This window comes from Gasterosteus aculeatus, chromosome 1 (genome assembly GCF_964276395.1).
Source record: "Gasterosteus aculeatus chromosome 1, fGasAcu3.hap1.1, whole genome shotgun sequence".
In the NCBI taxonomy this organism is placed as follows: domain Eukaryota; kingdom Metazoa; phylum Chordata; class Actinopteri; order Perciformes; family Gasterosteidae; genus Gasterosteus; species Gasterosteus aculeatus.
This window is the reverse complement of record NC_135688.1, coordinates 26,968,716-26,986,221: the sequence shown is the minus strand read 5'-3', so window position 1 is coordinate 26,986,221 and position 17,506 is coordinate 26,968,716. Positions and strand designations below refer to the sequence as shown.

The window sequence follows — 17,506 nt, the reverse complement described above, 5'->3', positions numbered from 1 at the left end:
CCTAGTTTGTACTTGGAGGATATTAAAAGTCGTTAGCACGCAGTGTTTGTGTAGGCCATGTGGTTTGTGGCGCATACGATAGTCTCCCCGTAGTACCGTGTTGACGGGGCTTAATTTCGGGCTATCTGTCTTAATTGCGGAGCGCAGACTCCGCCCCGGCGAGCTCGTCTCCGGTGGCTGCTGGACTTGTAAACGAGCGAGACCTCTTCCGCTGGCCTCGTCCAATCAGCGCTGTCAATGCCCCTGCGATGTATGTGTTGTGTGGTGGCTGTTACGAGCGAGCCTAGACAGGCAGTATGGCGGAGGAGAGAAGTGTGTACGACTTGGAGGGGCTCGAAAAACAACTGGAGAGTTTGTTGAGCCGTTACCCAAGTGACGAAATACGAGCCGACGGTAAACCGTTCTGCTCCGAATTTCGCAAGGTAAGGCCCCGCAGCCGAAGTTGGTGACAGGCTTGTTTGCCGAAGATAAGAGCAGATATGTTAGCCGACTCCCCTCCCCCAGAACTGGCCGCTAACACGGCTAGCATTAGCGGCTGAGGCTCGTTAGCATGTTCGCCAACGGGTCGCAGTCGCATTAAAAGCAAATCTAAAGCCGCGACGGCATTTAAACAGTATGCGTGGTCACCCAGCCTTGGATACGGTTGGCATAGTCGAAGCGTCAGAGTCAGTAAAGCACTCACATTTTGACAGCGTTCGTTCACTTCACCGCTAACAGGCTAACTATGCTAACCGATAGAGCCGCTAAGTTATAGCTTAATGCGCCGAATGTTTACTAAACTACCGACGGGACAACTTTCATGTACGTCTGTATCACGCTTTGCGGGCATTTGTTTGGTTTAGCTGCCGTTAGCTTACCTCCCACTTCAGGTTGTTGTGTAACAAACGTTAGCAGCATGCAACATTAAACGTTTAGAATAAAGCCCAATACGTCCTAACCAAATAGTAATGCAGCTTCCCGGTGTAACGTTATGACATGGTTATAACGCAACTCCTGCTATCACAATCTGTCCTCACACTCAGCTGCTCAGAAAATGCTTCGAACAAGTCAGTACTTCTCACGTAGGAGTTAAATGTCAGTTGTCTGGCATTTTGGTAAATCGTACACTGGTAATGAAGAGATGTATGAATTGAGAAAGCTATACTATATATAGTTATATCAGCTAATGGCATGCCAAACCCCATATTTGATATTTAGCTCGGTATGAAAACCCAGTTTGCATAGCAGGCACCAAGTCTTTCATTGGCATTTTCAATAAAAGATAAATACAATGCTTTGTGGCTCACTGAAGTTGAATTCATCACTTTTACAGATAATAGACAATATCTCGAGTGCAGAATTGTTGACACACGGGTTCCTTGAGGTGCTCAAGAGATGCCGTGGATATCCACTATCAGAGGGCAACATACCATATTGCGTTTCAGTGATTTGCTATGTCACTAGTAGATGTTGTGTACAGGAGCAGCCTGATGTCCTGTTGTAGTTACACTCTAGTCAAAGTGTGTTTAAATGGAAAGATGTAGACATAAAGGGGTCAAAACCTCAGCCGGCCCAGGTGTCACATCGTACAATGACTACTTTGTTTAAGCAGTATGACAAAAGTTTTTTTGTTCAGACTCTCATTGTTCTTATGAATTAGCTGCTGTGGGTGTAACATGTTACCTACGTGGTTGTAAGGGCCTATGGTTTTAAAACTACATTCCAAATCCCAAAGATATTGTCTTGATAATGGTAAATTGGCATATTGGAAAAGCTGGAAACTGTACCCTTTATCATCTTCCCTTGACACTTGGACAATTTCTTTGCTATTGACAACACTGCATAGGCTGAGTCGCGATCCTGTTACATCACTAATGTACCTACAAATGCAGTTAAAACCTCCAATATCACTGCAGACTTTGTGTTAATTGTCCTTGCATCCTTGTCTCTGTTTTGTCTTCCCGCCGTGCAGCTGGTGGAGGAGTACGCCTCTCGTTGGCAGGTGCCGCTGCCTCAGCTCAGGATCCTTGAGATAGCTCTCCGCTACTTCGCCCGAGCGTCCCCCTTCTTCACGTCAAACTGTGACCATGTGATTCACACGCTCAGTAGTCTGGCCTTGTAAGTTCACAGACTGAAGTAATTGCCTCAGCCATTACTTTCTGCTTCTTTGTCGTCACATAATGTGGCACCAGCGATGATCATGTAAAGAATGATGGGACTGCACCTCTTAAGATAACTGAAATCACATTAGGGGCACGTTGTGCTAACCACAGAGCCGTCATAGCAGGCCTTTATTATTATCGTCGCTGTATCTCTTATAAAGTCCATAAAAAAATTCAATGAGCGCAAAGTTTTATTGAGTCAAAATGACTTCTTTGTAACCACACTGGCCGTGGCTCTGTCTATGCAGCTGGTTAACCTCCATGCTAATCCGGCGATGTATGTGAGTGTAGTTTGCGTCAATAATTATACCATTAAATAATGTCTGCTTTATTTCGTAATGCACATAATAGCTTCTCCATTAATGGGATATTTACAATATTTTACTTTTGACTTACTCATCATTCATGCTGGCTCTAATTTAACAAGTAGCCATAGCTACACGCTAGTTAGCAGGGGAGGAGCGTTGACAGGGAAATTGTTAAGTGTTCAAGTTCATATATATATATATATATATATAATCTTTCTTTCATTCTTATGTGTGAAACCATCTCACTTTGAGATTCCCTTCCGAAAGAACTGGAAGTATATTGTTGTTCCTGCTCTGCTCGGTTAACTTGTGGATGGATGAAACCTTCTATTGTCCCTAATGGAACTGGCCTTGCACAATGTGCCCTTGGAAAAGCACACATACAACATCAGACATTACATTACACCCCCCCTGAAAAACACATTGATAATACACTTTTGTTTTTCTCAAACAATGAAGCTATGAAATAATCAGGGTAAAAGGGTTCAAAGACTTCATTTTGAACACAAAAATAAGAATATTGAAATATACAATATGTCAAATCTTGGTTTTTATATCATCGTCAGCCATCTCTGTAATATTATTGCATATTTGGGGACTGTGGATGCAAACGTTTGTGGAGTTTAACGTTTTCTTGAGTAAGCTGTCAGTAGATTGACATTAACAATTTTCATCTCTTCACAGGAGTGTTTTTGAGTTGCTGCTGTTCTTTGAGCAGAAGGACTTCAATCAGGAGCCACTGAATCACTTTTCTGTTACATTCCAGGTGAGCATGATGTGCAGATCTTCTTCTCAACAGAGCAGTGTCGCTCTCTCAATATATTTATGAAATGCCAGTACTTTATGAAGCCGTTTGTCCGTTGTCTTTCAGGAATGCCACTCGGTGCTTGCGAGGCATCAGAATGTTCACTTGCTTCAGGTGGAGCGTCTGGTTCGTGGAGGTGGGCCTTGGGCCGGCGCAGCCTTACACGCAATGCTCACTGAGTCCAGTTTACCTCAGAGTGAAGGTAGGTGACATGCTGCGATACTTGGTAGTAGTAACACTGATTTTCAAAGAGTTTGTTGCTGAATTGCTACTCTAAAGTGAAGTAGAACTAAAAACCTTTACTTCAAAATAGTTTGATGCTCGTTTCTAAAGCAGTATCCACGCAAACGAAAGTCTCCCTCTCTGTCTCTCTCCGGTGGCTCTTTGGCGGTACCTCAGCTGACGGGTGCATCGTCTCTGAGCCGCCTGTGTTCCTTGAGCTGCGGGTGCGCTACCTCTTATCCTGCGAGCGGGTCGGGGAGGCCGCGGCCCTGGCTAGGTGCTGCGCTCGGCATCCCGCGGCAGGACAACACTTGTTCTTTCTCCAGGTCTACCTCACGTGGCTTTTCAAGACCTCACAGCACGACCGCCTTCACAAAGAGGTGGGTGGAGCTGCTGCTCTGTGCGGATGAGCAGCGCGTCTTTCGGGGGAAATCGCGCCAGTTATTGCTTCAGTCGGTTGTAGCTGTTGCTTGGCTACCACGAAACGGTGTATGAGAGCTATCTGTCCTCTGTTTTCCAGGTGGCTGAATTGAATGGTAAAGATGCAATTCATATCATCTGTAGTTTAGAGTGTGAGGAAAAGGATGAGTTGCTTCTCGCCCTCAGCAGAGCCTTCCTCTCCCAGCAGCTGCGCAGGGGAGACATGTGCTATTTGTGGTAAGTGAACTTAAATCCGATGCTGATGTAATGTGTCAATTTATTACACACACACACAGGCCTCCCCATTTATGAATGCATAAAAAGCATCTTACTCCTTCCTCTGCAGTGATCTTGTCTTCATATGGAGTAAACTTCACAGTCGGTTAAATACTTCCAAGCAAGCTCTTCTTGAGGAGAGTAATCAGCTGATCGTGTCTGCCACCAATGTCAACTCAATCTTCCCATTCATCAGAGCCATACTGCAAGAGGTGAGACATTTGAACTGCTTTGTATGTATTTTGTTATTTGCAAGGATTTTGATCTTCGATCTTTTGTTTTTCCCTGCCCAGCTTGGGGAAGATGGAATCCAGTTCTGCGTTGAGCTTTGTGCTAATGCCCTGGGGTCTTGCCTTCCCTGCGACGTCATCACCAAGTCCCTAATCTACAAAACCATCGCCGTCCTGCTCCCCAATGACCTGGAGGTTTCCCGGGCGTGCGCCCTTCTGATCTTCTTCCTCGAACGCTCCGTTGAGGCCTACAAGTTGTTGTACCTTCTTTACATGCATCCTGATCAGGAGTACCAGGTGGAGTACAGCCCCATCCGGAATCACGTTCGCTTCGAAACCCTGCAGGTAGAGCACCTTTTAAACAAATCGTGACATTGAAAAGACGTATACTGTCAGCTAAGACGAGCATTGTTCCCAATCGTTGATCCATATTTTGCCACCGAGACCTTCTCTTTTCTGTCTCTCCTCAGGTCTTGAAGAAGGACCTGTATTTTGACCCCGAGTTTTGGAACCTCACTGCTTTGCGGAGCAACTGTTTGAAGCTGATGAGCGACAAGGTGGTTGGTGGTGCCCTCGAGGAGATCATGGAGAACAAATGGATCCTGAGCTACTGCGCCAAAGAACCTGCCTCCCGATCAAGCAAATCAACATGCTGCAAAGGAAGTAAGGGGGCAGCAGCTAAAAAACGGCGCCACAAAGAGGACGGACGTCATGACGTTGACACTGCATCCAAGGGATTAAAGGTGGGCCCAGGAAAAGCCCGGCTACATGTTGGCCACAGCATACAGAAGAAAGGCAGCCAGAGGTCATTATCCTCTGCACCTTTGAGGCGTTCATTTTGGCAGCTTGACAGACTAAAGGACAATGTACCTGTCGGGTATGGAGAACTTCGACGCACTACGAGACTCTCTGAGAAGAACCCACCGAAACGGAGGATTAGACAACCCAAGTGGCTTCTTGAAGACTCAGGAAATCCTGGAGAGAACGAAGGCGTTCCAAAGACCAAAAAGCAAATGAGACATCAAAAGCACCACGGATCCAATGTGGTGAAGAGGTCCGAAACTGTTGATTTCAAGAACAATGACAAACACAAACCTCCAGTAAACTCTCATTTAACGGCAAGAGAAAACAGCAGCAAGCCCCAGAAGGGGTTTTCATCCTCCCTTCCGCAAGTAGTCCTTGAGCTCTCGCTGCCAGACAACGAGCTGATGGGAACCTTCAATGAGGACACTTGCAACAGACAGAGAGGTTTCCCTCAAGTGCTTCTCTACCGACCGACACTAAAGGTTCCTGCCACGTCCGAACCGGCAAAGACTGTGCACCGCAAAGAGGTGATTCTGAGAGCGCGGGACGCCGCCATGTTCGCACAGCAGTTGCACTGTTACGCTCGGCGCCAGAAAGGGAAAGGCGTTAAGCCCAATATTCAAGGCTCGGTTTCAACCATCACGCGCTCCTCGGTGCTAGGAAGTCCTCCAAAAGAGCCGGAGAGAGAGCTCTGCGATAAACCTGCCGCTGACAATGAAGGGGGAATAATTGCGCTTCACACGGCAGAAGCAGCCAGAATCACACAATCCCCGGGACTTGAAAAAGCCCTTGAAACTCGAACCACAAAAGCCGTCTCACAGAGGACACTTTCAGAAAGGGAGCTCTCTGAGAAGCTCGCCGCTGAGGTGAGAGTCGCCGACGCGTCGGAGACACCAGCAGCAGCTGAAACGACAGAAGCCCAGATGTTGGATAAGGTCCTGCGAGCTCCAACCGTGGCGTCAGCGAGCGAGCTCTGTGACGAGTCTGCCGTCGAGATGAGAGTCACTATTGCCTCAACAGCGCCGAAAGTGGCTCCGTCATCAGATTTAGATCAGGTCTCCAGAGCCGTTAAAGCTGCTTCAAAAAGCACAACTTCAGCTGAGGTTTTCCAATCTTCACCTCTGACCAACAATCAGATGGTGGTTCTTGATAAAATCCCTTCCAGTTCAAGAACGGAAGCTGCCGAGGCCAGGCCTTCACCGTCTCCAGATGATCCTGGAGATGAGAGACGAGAACTCAAGTCTCTAACTGGCAAAAGTCCCGTTGCAAAAGCTGACGGCCCAGAGGTGCTCGCCGCTGTCTGCGGCAGCCAGTCTGCCGTGGACACGACAGATGTCTTGCCCAAATTGCCAAAAGGACGCGTGCCTTGTGAAAACGAAAGTGGAGGAACTACGGGAACTACTTCTCCAGATCGGGACAGTATGAATGACCTTTCCGCTCTGACATTAGTAACAGAAATGGTAACTGAACTCACCCCTGGGGCACTTGCTCGAGATGTGGAGAGTCGCAAACAGCCATCTCCCGGGGACGGCACGTCCAAGCAGCCGACACCTGGAAGTAAATCCAGCGCTCCTCACACAAGAACTACCTCCACCTGCTCTGTAGTGGGTGATGCGCAAGGGAAGGGAACCCAGGATTTTGATCCAGAAACCATAGAGGACAGCGACCTCCCAGAATCTGAGGAATCCAAGTTGGAATTCTCCTGCACCTTCTGCAACAAGGTCTTCAAAGGAAGTCGTGTGGTAGAACATGCTATGTTCCATTATCGCAAGGACGAGTGCATGTTCTGTGGGACCATGTTCAAAGATGATCTTCTGGCCATGATGCATCTGTCTGACCACATTGAGAAGCTGAAGAGGATTAAAGAGGCAGATGGTAACAATGTGCCTGAGACCAAAGATCCTTCTGCCAAAGCCAAGACCACAAACGCGTCTTTCAGGCGCCGTAGTAGCAGGAGAACGAGGAGATCTGCAGACTGTCCTAAATCAACGAGCCTCCCACATTCAACCCCGTCGGGGTCCAGACAGTTGAGATCATCAGTCAGTCCAACGTCCGCAAATGAAAGAAAGGAAACCCCTTCGAGACTCCTTCGTTGTAAAACTCTAAAGGTAAACGGGCATATTGGGAAGAAGACCGACCGCGATGGACCACAAAGGCAAAAACCGCCCGTTACACAGCAGGACATTTCTCGCAAAAGATTGCAAGGAAACCGACACACAGGCAAGGATTCCTCGCCGGACAAACACAGTGAGCGGGCTGTTGAGGGGCAACGTGCGGAGGCTCAAGAGAAGGTTTGCTGTCCCGTGGAGGGTTGCGACTGGTCCACCGACCTGTCGAAACGATGTGCACTCCTTTACCACGCGCTCGACGATCACTACGGGGAGGTGGGGCCTTTAAAAGTGGCGTTCCGCATAGAAAACGGCAAATGCAGTAATTGCAAGAGGGTCATGTGGAGTTTTGAACATTTCCAGCACCACGTCGAAAGGCACAGACTCTCTCCTCGGCATCCTTGCCTGCATCGGGAGTGCACTTCCAGGTTCAAGACCGGATTCGAAATGAGACGCCACGCCAGGACGCACAATCCGCTGCAGGCAGTGTGCTGCGCCCCCGGATGTTCTCAACTATTCATCTGTCTCTGGGCGCTGAACCTTCACGAAAAAGAGCACTATTCCTCCAAACCCACCAAACCAGACACGGATGCAAACAAACAAACGGGCCACAAACCGCGCAACGCGCCGTCTGGTAAGAGCCGCTCTGATCAACGGCCGAAAGCCCCACTTGCCGCCGTTACCGTTGATAATCCGGAGACTGAGATCGCCCCCTGTAAATTAAGAGGAGAGCCTACAGAAAAGCATGCTCCTCTTCCCACCGCTGTGAAAGAGGAGTCGAAGGAGCGAAATGAGACCAAGGATTTGCATGTGTTGAAGAATCTTTCTAACAAGGACACCTCCTCACCGCCCGCCAGCCCTAATCTGAGATTACGGCAAACGTTGAGAAAGGTGACGAGTAAAACCAGAAGTCCCAAAGTCATTTCATCGTCGGGTCAGATCAGAGACGACGCAGAAGATCCCAAAAGAAGAGGCCGTCCTCCCAAGTCGAAGGAAGCTGTGCATGATGAAAATACTACTGCTGGTCCCACCGATCAAAGTGTCCCAGGGAACGCTGCGCCGATTGCCGACCTTCCAGCAGAGAGCCCAAACGCGAGCAACGAGTCGAAAGAGCAGGTCAAAGAGGTGGTCGACCCTACGGAAGCGTCCGTTAACAAATCAGAGTCTAGATCAACGAACAAGCTGATGAACAACAATCCCGTTAAACAAAAGGAAAAGGAACACGATCCGCCCGCGGCGAGCTGCACAAAGACGGCAACCCGTTTAGATCAGTCAGTCAGCACCACCTCCGCTGACAAAAGGCTCCAGTCAACTGCTGAGAATCTACATAGAGTGAAGAAACGCTCCGCTCCGAAGGAAAGTAGAACTGCGTCTTCAAAGAAGCACAAGGCTACGAACAGCGAAGCCAACATAAAGCTGGTCAAGAAGGAACCAGAGGGGGAAGAAGAGGCAGAAAACAAAGACTCGACACAGAGCGGCTGCGGTAACTTTGTGCCTTCGGTCCCACCGAACAGTGTAAGTGAGCGAACTGCACCTCCCAAAACACAGGAGGCGCCGGTGGAGAAACCCAAAAATTCCATCAGGAAAGCGGAAGGAAAGAAAGAAAAGAGGACCCACAGCGCTTCTTCAGACTCGGACCAGATGAAAAAGAAGCACAAGGGCGTGAACGAAGAGGACAACATAACACTAAAGGGAAGACGGGCCGATGCCAGCAAATCGTCCGCTTTGAAAAAGAAAGTCCGGTCTAAATCTGCGGTGCGGCAGGCAGGGGCGAAGGCAGCAACGGACGCGTCCCCGTCCAGCGGCGCGGCCAGCGGCCTGAGCGACGCCACTTCTCCACCCGCGGAACAGAGCGCGCAGCAGGGGACGAAAAAGGACAAATCCAAGAAGCCGCACATCCCCAAAAACCCGGACCGCAAGGAAGCCGACGAGAAGCGCGGCGACGCGCAGGTCGCTGAGGGGCAAGCGGAGCCCCCCCCCGTGGTGGAGGAGGGGACGACGCCTCCGGCCGCCATCGGCAGTGACCCCGTCGCCCAGGAGGACCCCAAGTACGCCGCGCTGAGGGAGGCTCTGGCGGGCTACAGCAGCCGGCCGCACGGCAGGCCGCCGCCCACCGCCTACCTGGACGAGAAGTACATCACCATGCCCAAGCGGAGGAAGGACCAGCAGCCCGCCCCCTCGTCCCAGCGGAGCCCGCCCCCCCGGCAGAGCGCCGCGGCGGGGAGGCAGCGGTGCACCAACTGCTTTGCGAGGTTCGACGGCGCCGAGGATCTGCAGCGGCACGTCACGCTGCAGAAGTGCTCCAGCCTCTTCGGCTTCGAGTCCGACGACGAGGGTGAGCGCTCGACGCCGATCTTCTGTGTCCTTGAACTCCCACGTTTAATAATCCACACACTTGTGCTTACGTTTTATTGCGTACTCTTGTGTCATTGTTTTATTTTTTTCCCCCTTCTTCCCGTTGCAGGTAACAGTTAAACGCGTTTGGTGGGGATTATGGGGAATTGGCGTTTTGGACGCGGCACAAGCCGACCGCCATCGACGGATCGGCGCTCTCTGGACGACGCGTTCACCTCTGCAGACCTGAGACCTGAAGAGGAGCCACTGGATCCCAGTCTGAGCAGCCGGCACTGAAACGCCGTGCTGCTGTTTGCAGCCGCTTCACCCGGTATGGAGATTAGGAATCGTGGCTTAAAACTCTTTGCTCTTGAAAGCTGTGAAGTAATGTTAAAAAAGAAAAATGACGAAGCCACTCCCGCTGTCACTAGGATACATGTTTTCCACATCAGTAAGCCATAAAATGCCATTGTTTGCTTTTTGCACTCTTCTAAGATTTCTCCCTTTCTTTCTGCTCAAACTCAGTGATGGAGGTTGTACCGCGATTTGAGTACCTAAAAGTCGTGCTGTTTCAACATCTCATGTGGCATAGAATTCTCTTAACTTTGAAAAGTTGCTGTATTGGAATCTTCTTTGGGGAAATGTTATGTAAAATTCTTGTTTAAATACTAATTGTATTCCTTATATCCCTATGGGCTTTTATTAGGTCTGTGCGTGTCCTCGCCCCAAACTAACCAGTAGGGGGCACTGTGCACTAATCTCTCTGTTAACATTACATTCTTTACAAAGCTGCTTCACTGTGTTTATCACTGGAGGGACTTCTCTCCCAGTTGCATCCACCAGGCTGTGTTTCTTTTAGCAATAACTACATTTTTTGCCAGATTCTGACGAGATCATTTTTCAGTTTATGATTGTCTGACATTCTGGCTCGTGTCATATTTTCTTACTTTAACATCAATTTCACGACTCAAATGTGTAAGACCTTTAGGAACATTGTCATTTTTCTTTGAAAGAGAAAGTAATAAAACACCTTAGTTTTAAAGTGTTACCGTGAGGTCGCAGGTGATTATTTATTTAACTTTTATTTTTTATCTTTTGTAAATATTTGAAGAGTTTCAAACGCGTATTATATAAGATGGGTGTGGGGGTTTATACTTTGTTCTTGAAGTAAAAAATAAAACTTATTTCAAATGACATCGTATCGGCTGGACTACAGTGTGTTTTTCATCGGTGGACCGACCGAGTTTGTCCCAAAAGGAAGAAGCGCATCGCTGAATAAGGAGAATATGAACCCTGCAGAGTTCAATCCGTTGCTCTGTTCACGCTCGGCGTGCTCAAACCTTCAGCTCACGATGCAGCCAACTGACGTGGCAGGAAGACGGCCTCCTTGTTTACCATCAGGGTCCATGTTGTTTACTGTGGAAGACGCAGACAGACAAGAGGAGCCAACGGGACCACAGGAGCAGTCGGGTTCCTCCCCACAGGTGTGCTACATTTCTTTACACGATGTATTATTATTATAGAAATTATATTTGTGAGGGGAAAACTTGTCATGGTGATTAAAATTGACAGAAAACAAATTATGGAAAGGAAAAAAAAAGAGACATTGTTCCTTTTACATGACGAAGTTTAATTTATGGGCAATAAAATACACAAATGCTCAGCTGGATACATTCAGGGGTTTGGCTGCTGCAGCCTGGTCTGGTTTGACTGTAGCGCGATGATTGTTGGACTCTAGTTGTAAAGTCACGTTGTTCTCTGAAGAAACGTTCAGCGTGTCAGCGGCATCCCATAATCATCACTTGTAGCCACTGTTAGGTAGTGTTCATTCAATTGAAGAACTATGAAATTTTACTATTTAAAAGAATATCTAAACCTGTTAGATACTTTTTATTTCTCACAAGTTGTTGGCGACTCTTAAAAAATCATATTTAACATAATAAGTACAACATATCAGTCTGACAAAGAATTTAATCAATACTTCATGACTAATTTAAATATTGAACAGCCAAAAAGCAAATTTGCTCTTCAGCCCTAAAACAAAATCTCAAAAAGAATCTCTACACTGAAATAAATCTTCAACATCTTTTTTTATCCCTAAAATCATTGCAGGGTTTTTAACGCTGTATGCGCAGGATAAAATTGATCTTGCAGTGCAAGCGAAATAGCAACTAAAAACACCAAATTGGCAATAATCCAAGAAAAAAAACTCGAACAAAGATATGTAAATATTTTCATTGCAAAATAATATATAGCATAGTATTGAGTATTGATAGGGACTTAAATACGGTATTTTACAACTCCACGTGATACGCTCTTCAAAATATCACTTAAATATGAAAAACATTTAAATATTTACAAATAATATTACTCAGTGTGTAGTGTTAAATTACTAGCTGTGATCGGAGTCATCCACGCGTGAGCGCGGCGAGTAGAAACTGGAGGATATAAGAGCGTTTAATTAAAGACTGACTGGCATCTTCTCTCTGAAGAAGTGAGGAAGCTGAAGTACGTGAAAAGATTTTCTTCTCAGCAGCCTGAAGAGAAAAAAACAAGCAGCCTCGCTCCATTCCTTTGTTAAAATGAAGATCTGCTGTTTGAATGCATCACCCCGGGCACGAAGCATTACGATCTCAAAAAAAAAAAAATGCATCCTTCAACCCCTCAAACATGTCCTGCCTCCGACTGCCAAAGTGCCTCGAGCTTAATTCATCTTTAAAACTAAGAAGTATTGGAGTCTGGCCTGTCATTATCTGACTCCACTTTCCATTTGCCGCAGTGCTGCGCTGTGTCTCTGCGGCGTGCCGGTGGTTGAGCCTCCTGCTGGGACACGTTGCGGCCCGCAGGAAGGATGGGGCGGCGGAGGGGGGTGGGGGGATTAGCGCCGGCTCGGCGTCCGATTGGTCCGCTCTGGCCGCCCTGCTCTACGGTAGGCGTGATCGGCGTCCTAAGGGTCAGATACACCTCGTCGCCTCTGGTCGAGGGGTCACTCGGCTTTCAAGAGTTCAACCTGCATGCGGGGATGTGATGGGGGGGGGGGGGGGGGGGGGGAGTTGTCTGCTTTTGGTTTTTCTCACCTTGAGGCCACCCGTCGACATTTTTGAGTGTCAGAGCACAGACGGCGTAACACTCCCCTAAGTGCTGCTGTTGTAATCCAGTACATACACGCGCAGCTCCACCCACCCGGGAGGCCCTCCCTCCTCCATCTCCGCTTTCTCTTCAGACCAAAAAAAGACGTTTGGCTCTGCGTCGCCGCCCGCGGCCCTGCTCCTTCTGCCGGCCTCGGTGGCTTAGTTCCAGTTGGGCGTCATGTATCTGGGGATGCACTGGCAGACCTGGTGGCTGTAGTGGAAATCGGCCAGGCAGTTGCGTCGGGGCTTTCTGCAAGACAATCTGTAACAGCTGGGCAGAGGGGGGAGAGAAATAAAAAAAGGTCAACCGGGAGGAAGATGGAGGGTGGAAGAAAGAGGAGAGAAGTGAATATACCAAAGGATTTAGAAACTGCGTGTGAGAGAAGACGAAAGGGGGGGATTGGAAGAGAACATTTCTGAGGGAAGGGTGGAGGAAGCGAGACTGAATAAAAGCACAGAGGCTCTTGTAGTCTCTTGGCATGAACACTATCAGATCTTCACATCCCTTTTGGGTAAAACCCCCCCCAGGGAAGGGAGGGGAATAATACGGGGATCTGGGATCACAGTAGTTGTATTGTCTTCTGTGCACCACCTCCTGTGACCAGATGTTGAATCAAACCACAGAGAAGAAATAAATATTCCAAAGAACGATGGAATGAGAAAGTGGATTTGCACCTGCTCCTCCAGCATCCATTTGAACCTTGTTGGGTCGTCATTCTTCTTAGAATTAGCTTCAAGCTAATTAACCGGTCGGCACGATTTCATGTGTCAAATCGGTTGCTAGGTTACCCCGTCACGAGCGGTCACCGGTGCGTCGGTGAGAAAAACCCCTGACATGGACGGCCCCTGTCTGCAGTGATGTTTTTCCACCCGTCTCGGGGGGTCAAAGGCAGGCCGGGCCCTTGGGCCCCCCACCCCCCCCCCCGTCGGCTGTGGGAACCGCGACGAGCACGCGGTAAAACGCACGCGCGTCCGCGTGTCCGTAAAAAGGTCATGTGGAAACATGTGAGATGAAGAGCGCGGGGGAAGTAGGGCGTCTTGTTTCAGTTTATGCGACGTGCCCGTTGAGGGTTCGCTTGTTTTCTCCCCCCTGTGAACTCCCTCCCCCCCCCCCCCCCCCCCCCCCCCCCCCGCCTCGCACAGATCCCTTTCTCCAAATGGAAGTTGTCTTGAGAACTAATGTGCAGCAGCAGAGCTGGTAACGCACACACACATCCGTCGAGCCAATACAGTTGTGTCATTCCTGCCGGTTCCTCCACTGCGTGCAAAGTGTTCACTATTTTCCAAAGCAGAACACCGAAGTTTTCACTGACATAACTTTGACTCGTTTTGCTTCATGCATTCCCTTTAAGGCATCCTCTGAGGCTCAGGGACTCGAACCCGTACCTGCAGGAGTTGGGGTTGAACCTCTTGCCCTGGCGCAGACACGACTGCGGACTCTCCCTGCACTGACACAGGCAGGTGTCGGGGTTCAGGGGCTGGTTCCCGGGGCACTCGGCGGCGCACACGCAGCCGCACAGCTCGTCGTCCCACCGCTGGCCGGTGGGACACCACTTCCCCTCACCTTGACCTTCGCACTGGCATTCACCTGAGGGAAGGGAGAGGTTCTTTTAAAAATTGGTTTACAATGAAACGCAGACGATCAGACGTTGGATTGAGCAGCTCTGTTGGTTTCGTTGCCAAATATCTGGAGGTCGGGTTCGGACTTGTTAGATGTTTGTATGTCGCCCTGCTTCCCAAAACCTCCCACTGTCTGCGCTCATGCCTTCCTGCTCCATCTCGCCCGATTGCCTACTGAATTCTCGGCAACTTTGTGTATTTACAGTAAATCAATCCTGTTGAAACCAGTGGGGGGCCACACAAAAGGTGCCACTTTTAAACCCCCTTTTCCCAAACAAAGGACCACTCTTGTCCTCCGTGTCCAAACTCTCGCTGCTTTCATATTTGTTTGTTGTTTTCTTTATTAGAACAGTAACCGAGGCCGTGCTTACAGGTGTCGTGGTCCAGCTTCCATCCTGGATCGCAGCTGTCCTCGGTGAGTCCATTTCGACAAACACACTCGCAGGTGGACTCGTGCAGAACCCTGTTGGGCCCGCAGAGAGCCAGCAGACCCGCGTCCAGCACATCTGGAAGCCACGTGGAAAGAAGGTAAAAAAAAACAAAAAACTTTTTAGTCTCTATGCAGCCATGGAAACGTGACACTTCCTGACCCACATCCTGAAAACCTGATGGAGTTCTTCCTCCCTCGGCTGCCCCCACAGATCCTCGGTGCCGGAGTCCAGCGAAGGCCTCGCCGAGGAAAAAGACGGGACGTCGGCGGCGTGCCAGGATTTCTTCTTCAGGCACTGCTGAAGCAAACTGTATTCTGGGTAGAGGAGCTGCAGGAGCTGATCCACACTCGTCACTGACTCCAAACCGGGCTTGTCATCCAGCGGCACAGGAGCCTGCAGGACCGGAGAGAACCGCACAGGCCGACGTCAACCACGCGACAATGTGTCAATGTGACAAAGTGTGGGTGTCGTCCCCAAGAAGAGGGCGGAGAACATTTGGTTAAAAACAACATTCTTCGCGAAACTTTTCAATCTCGAGGTTAGTTTCTTTGTAGAAAAACTATTAGATTCTGTAAAATTTCCAGTGCGATAGTCTCTGGTTTGAGCTGGATAAACAGTGAATACCTCGCGTGGCCTCCTATGTGTTGTAACACTAAATCTGCGGTGCGGCAGGCAGGGGCGAAGGCAGCAACGGACGCGTCCCCGTCCAGCGGCGCGGCCAGCGGCCTGAGCGACGCCACTTCTCCACCCGCGGAACAGAGCGCGCAGCAGGGGACGAAAAAGGACAAATCCAAGAAGCCGCACATCCCCAAAAACCCGGACCGCAAGGAAGCCGACGAGAAGCGCGGCGACGCGCAGGCCGCTGAGGGGCAAGCGGAGCCCCCCCCCGTGGTGGAGGAGGGGACGACGCCTCCGGCCGCCATCGGCAGTGACCCCGTCGCCCAGGAGGACCCCAAGTACGCCGCGCTGAGGGAGGCTCTGGCGGGCTACAGCAGCCGGCCGCACGGCAGGCCGCCGCCCACCGCCTACCTGGACGAGAAGTACATCACCATGCCCAAGCGGAGGAAGGACCAGCAGCCCGCCCCCTCGTCCCAGCGGAGCCCGCCCCCCCGGCAGAGCGCCGCGGCGGGGAGGCAGCGGTGCACCAACTGCTTTGCGAGGTTCGACGGCGCCGAGGATCTGCAGCGGCACGTCACGCTGCAGAAGTGCTCCAGCCTCTTCGGCTTCGAGTCCGACGACGAGGGTGAGCGCTCGACGCCGATCTTCTGTGTCCTTGAACTCCCACGTTTAATAATCCACACACTTGTGCTTACGTTTTATTGCGTACTCTTGTGTCATTGTTTTATTTTTTTCCCCCTTCTTCCCGTTGCAGGTAACAGTTAAACGCGTTTGGTGGGGATTATGGGGAATTGGCGTTTTGGACGCGGCACAAGCCGACCGCCATCGACGGATCGGCGCTCTCTGGACGACGCGTTCACCTCTGCAGACCTGAGACCTGAAGAGGAGCCACTGGATCCCAGTCTGAGCAGCCGGCACTGAAACGCCGTGCTGCTGTTTGCAGCCGCTTCACCCGGTATGGAGATTAGGAATCGTGGCTTAAAACTCTTTGCTCTTGAAAGCTGTGAAGTAATGTTAAAAAAGAAAAATGACGAAGCCACTCCCGCTGTCACTAGGATACATGTTTTCCACATCAGTAAGCCATAAAATGCCATTGTTTGCTTTTTGCACTCAAGATTTCTCCCTTTCTTTCTGCTCAAACTCAGTGATGGAGGCTGTACCGCGATTTGAGTACCTAAAAGTCGTGCTGTTTCAACATCTCATGTGGCATAGAATTCTCTTAACTTTGAAAAGTTGCTGTATTGGAATCTTCTTTGGGGAAATGTTATGTAAAATTCTTGTTTAAATACTAATTGTATTCCTTATATCCCTATGGGCTTTATTAGGTCTGTGCGTGTCCTCGCCCCAAACTAACCAGTAGGGGGCACTGTGCACTAATCTCTCTGTTAACATTACATTCTTTACAAAGCTGCTTCACTGTGTTTATCACTGGAGGGACTTCTCTCCCAGTTGCATCCACCAGGCTGTGTTTCTTTTAGCAATAACTACATTTTTTGCCAGATTCTGACGAGATCATTTTTCAGTTTATGATTGTCTGACATTCTGGCTCGTGTCATATTTTCTTACTTTAACATCAATTTCACGACTCAAATGTGTAAGACCTTTAGGAACATTGTCATTTTTCTTTGAAAGAGAAAGTAATAAAACACCTTAGTTTTAAAGTGTTACCGTGAGGTCGCAGGTGATTATTTATTTAACTTTTATTTTTTATCTTTTGTAAATATTTGAAGAGTTTCAAACGCGTATTATATAAGATGGGTGTGGGGGTTTATACTTTGTTCTTGAAGTAAAAAATAAAACTTATTTCAAATGACATCGTATCGGCTGGACTACAGTGTGTTTTTCATCGGTGGACCGACCGAGTTTGTCCCAAAAGGAAGAAGCGCATCGCTGAATAAGGAGGATATGAACCCTGCAGAGTTCAATCCGTTGCTCCGTTCACGCTCGGCGTGCTCAAACCTTCAGCTCACGATGCAGCCAACTGACGTGGCAGGAAGACGGCCTCCTTGTTTACCATCAGGGTCCATGTTGTTTACTGTGGAAGACGCAGACAGACAA

The 17,506-nt window shown here is 49.2% G+C and overlaps 2 protein-coding genes and 1 pseudogene across 3 annotated transcripts; 2 read left to right on the top strand and 1 right to left on the bottom strand.

Annotated features, from left to right (window-relative positions):
- The first annotated feature begins 227 nt into the window (after positions 1 to 227).
- Positions 228 to 10,842, top strand: LOC120821907 (uncharacterized). Its single transcript, XM_040181020.2, has 10 exons — positions 228 to 422; positions 1,952 to 2,097; positions 3,134 to 3,215; positions 3,321 to 3,456; positions 3,654 to 3,856; positions 3,997 to 4,133; positions 4,243 to 4,384; positions 4,466 to 4,747; positions 4,873 to 9,649; positions 9,779 to 10,842. The coding sequence occupies exons 1-10, from the start codon at positions 297 to 299 to the stop codon at positions 9,787 to 9,789; spliced, it is 6,042 nt and encodes a 2,013-aa protein (XP_040036954.2). The 5' UTR covers positions 228 to 296; the 3' UTR covers positions 9,790 to 10,842.
- Positions 10,843 to 11,268: 426 nt separating this feature from the next.
- Positions 11,269 to 15,250, bottom strand: LOC144388880 (vascular endothelial growth factor C-like; annotated as a pseudogene). The gene is made up of 3 exons (XR_013453146.1): positions 14,771 to 15,250; positions 14,166 to 14,367; positions 11,269 to 13,050 (listed from the first exon to the last, which is right to left on the bottom strand). The product of XR_013453146.1 is annotated as a vascular endothelial growth factor C-like (transcript).
- LOC144406096 (uncharacterized) lies at positions 15,174 to 17,261 on the top strand. Its single transcript, XM_078100311.1, has 2 exons — positions 15,174 to 16,073; positions 16,203 to 17,261. The coding sequence occupies exons 1-2, from the start codon at positions 15,470 to 15,472 to the stop codon at positions 16,211 to 16,213; spliced, it is 615 nt and encodes a 204-aa protein (XP_077956437.1). The 5' UTR covers positions 15,174 to 15,469; the 3' UTR covers positions 16,214 to 17,261.
- The last annotated feature ends 245 nt before the right edge of the window (positions 17,262 to 17,506 follow it).

Excerpts from the sequence above, each read along its gene's own strand:
- LOC120821907 (XM_040181020.2), top strand. The coding sequence starts at position 297 with ATGGCGGAGGAGAGAAGTGTGTACGACTTGGAGGGGCTCGAAAAACAA. Across the intron at positions 3,857-3,996 it reads ACGACCGCCTTCACAAAGAG|GTGGCTGAATTGAATGGTAA; the intron begins GTGGGTGGAGCT and ends TCTGTTTTCCAG. Across the intron at positions 4,748-4,872 it reads TTCGCTTCGAAACCCTGCAG|GTCTTGAAGAAGGACCTGTA; the intron begins GTAGAGCACCTT and ends GTCTCTCCTCAG.
- LOC144406096 (XM_078100311.1), top strand. The coding sequence starts at position 15,470 with ATGTGTTGTAACACTAAATCTGCGGTGCGGCAGGCAGGGGCGAAGGCA.